The 989-nt window shown below is 40.1% G+C and overlaps 1 protein-coding gene across 1 annotated transcript; it reads left to right on the top strand.

Moving 5' to 3' along the window:
- Positions 1 to 703, top strand: LOC110035392 (the record flags this gene model as incomplete). The annotated part of the gene is given in 1 exon segment (XM_020739627.1): positions 1 to 703. A coding segment is annotated over 1 exon segment (513 nt), but the record flags the coding sequence as incomplete, so codon positions are not given.
- Between the last annotated feature and the right edge of the window lie 286 nt (positions 704 to 989).

Below are 989 nucleotides of genomic sequence, written 5' to 3'. Positions count from 1 at the left end.
CCGTTTACCACCTCCGCCGACGAGAACCAGAAGTTGCGCTGCGAGCTCTCGGCGAGCTTAACCGCACGCAGAAGCCTTGAAAGAATGTTCTCCTCACTCGGCCAAGAGAAAGAGATGATTGCCACTGAGTTGGCTCGCAAAGTGCAGGAGGTCCATGATATGGAGGAGCTTGTGAGTGACTTGAGAGCTTATAATAATAAGTTGACTGAGAAGTTGAATGATTGGAGGCAAGCTGGGATTGATGGTGGATTAATGGAAATGAAGGAGAGGAATAGGGAGTTGTCTGAAAAGTTTTTGAAGGTGTTGGATGAGTGCAAGATGGCAAAGAGGAGGTTGAGGGAGGTGAAGGAGGAGAATGAGAGGGTGAGGGAGGAGGTGGAGGTGTTGTTGGAGAGGATGAAAATTGTGAGGGGGAGGGGAAGAAGAGGGGTGGTGGAGGAGGAGGAGATGGAGGAGATGGAGGAAGTTTTGGAGAAGTTGGCTAAGGTTGGATTGCCATCTTGTTCTAACTGATTTTGGTGGTTGTTGCTCGGCGGTTAACTATGAGCATGAGACCTTTTGGTGCGGAAGAAAATGTCCAACTACTGAGTCACCATCTGATTTACTTATTGATGGTTGTTACTTATGTTATAAGAAAAGGTTGATATGAATATGTATGCAAGTATTTATTCTTTTGTATTTTATATAGTTTGTTGGAAGTGTATGTTGGCAATGTAGAAGGTCATTAAGCTTGGATGTTCGTATTTATGCTTGACACTTAAAGAAAAAGGATAAAGTTTATGTTGATATAAAAGAAGACATGATTAGGATTTAGATTAAGAGAAAGTTGTATTTTTTGTTCCTTTCTAAAAATGTATAGTTGAAAATTGAGAAATTAATAATTCTATAAATTCCTCTAGAAGATGTTTTGAATACATAAAATTAAACATAAAAGGGCTAGGGATAGATGAATCTCTATTGGAGAGAGAGCCAAATTATCTAATATTCAT

The sequence above is a fragment of the Phalaenopsis equestris genome, unplaced genomic scaffold (assembly GCF_001263595.1).
Source record: "Phalaenopsis equestris unplaced genomic scaffold, ASM126359v1 Scaffold197564, whole genome shotgun sequence".
NCBI lineage: Eukaryota > Viridiplantae > Streptophyta > Magnoliopsida > Asparagales > Orchidaceae > Phalaenopsis > Phalaenopsis equestris.
Note: the sequence above shows the minus strand (reverse complement) of the source record. Positions and strands in the feature narration are given on the sequence as shown.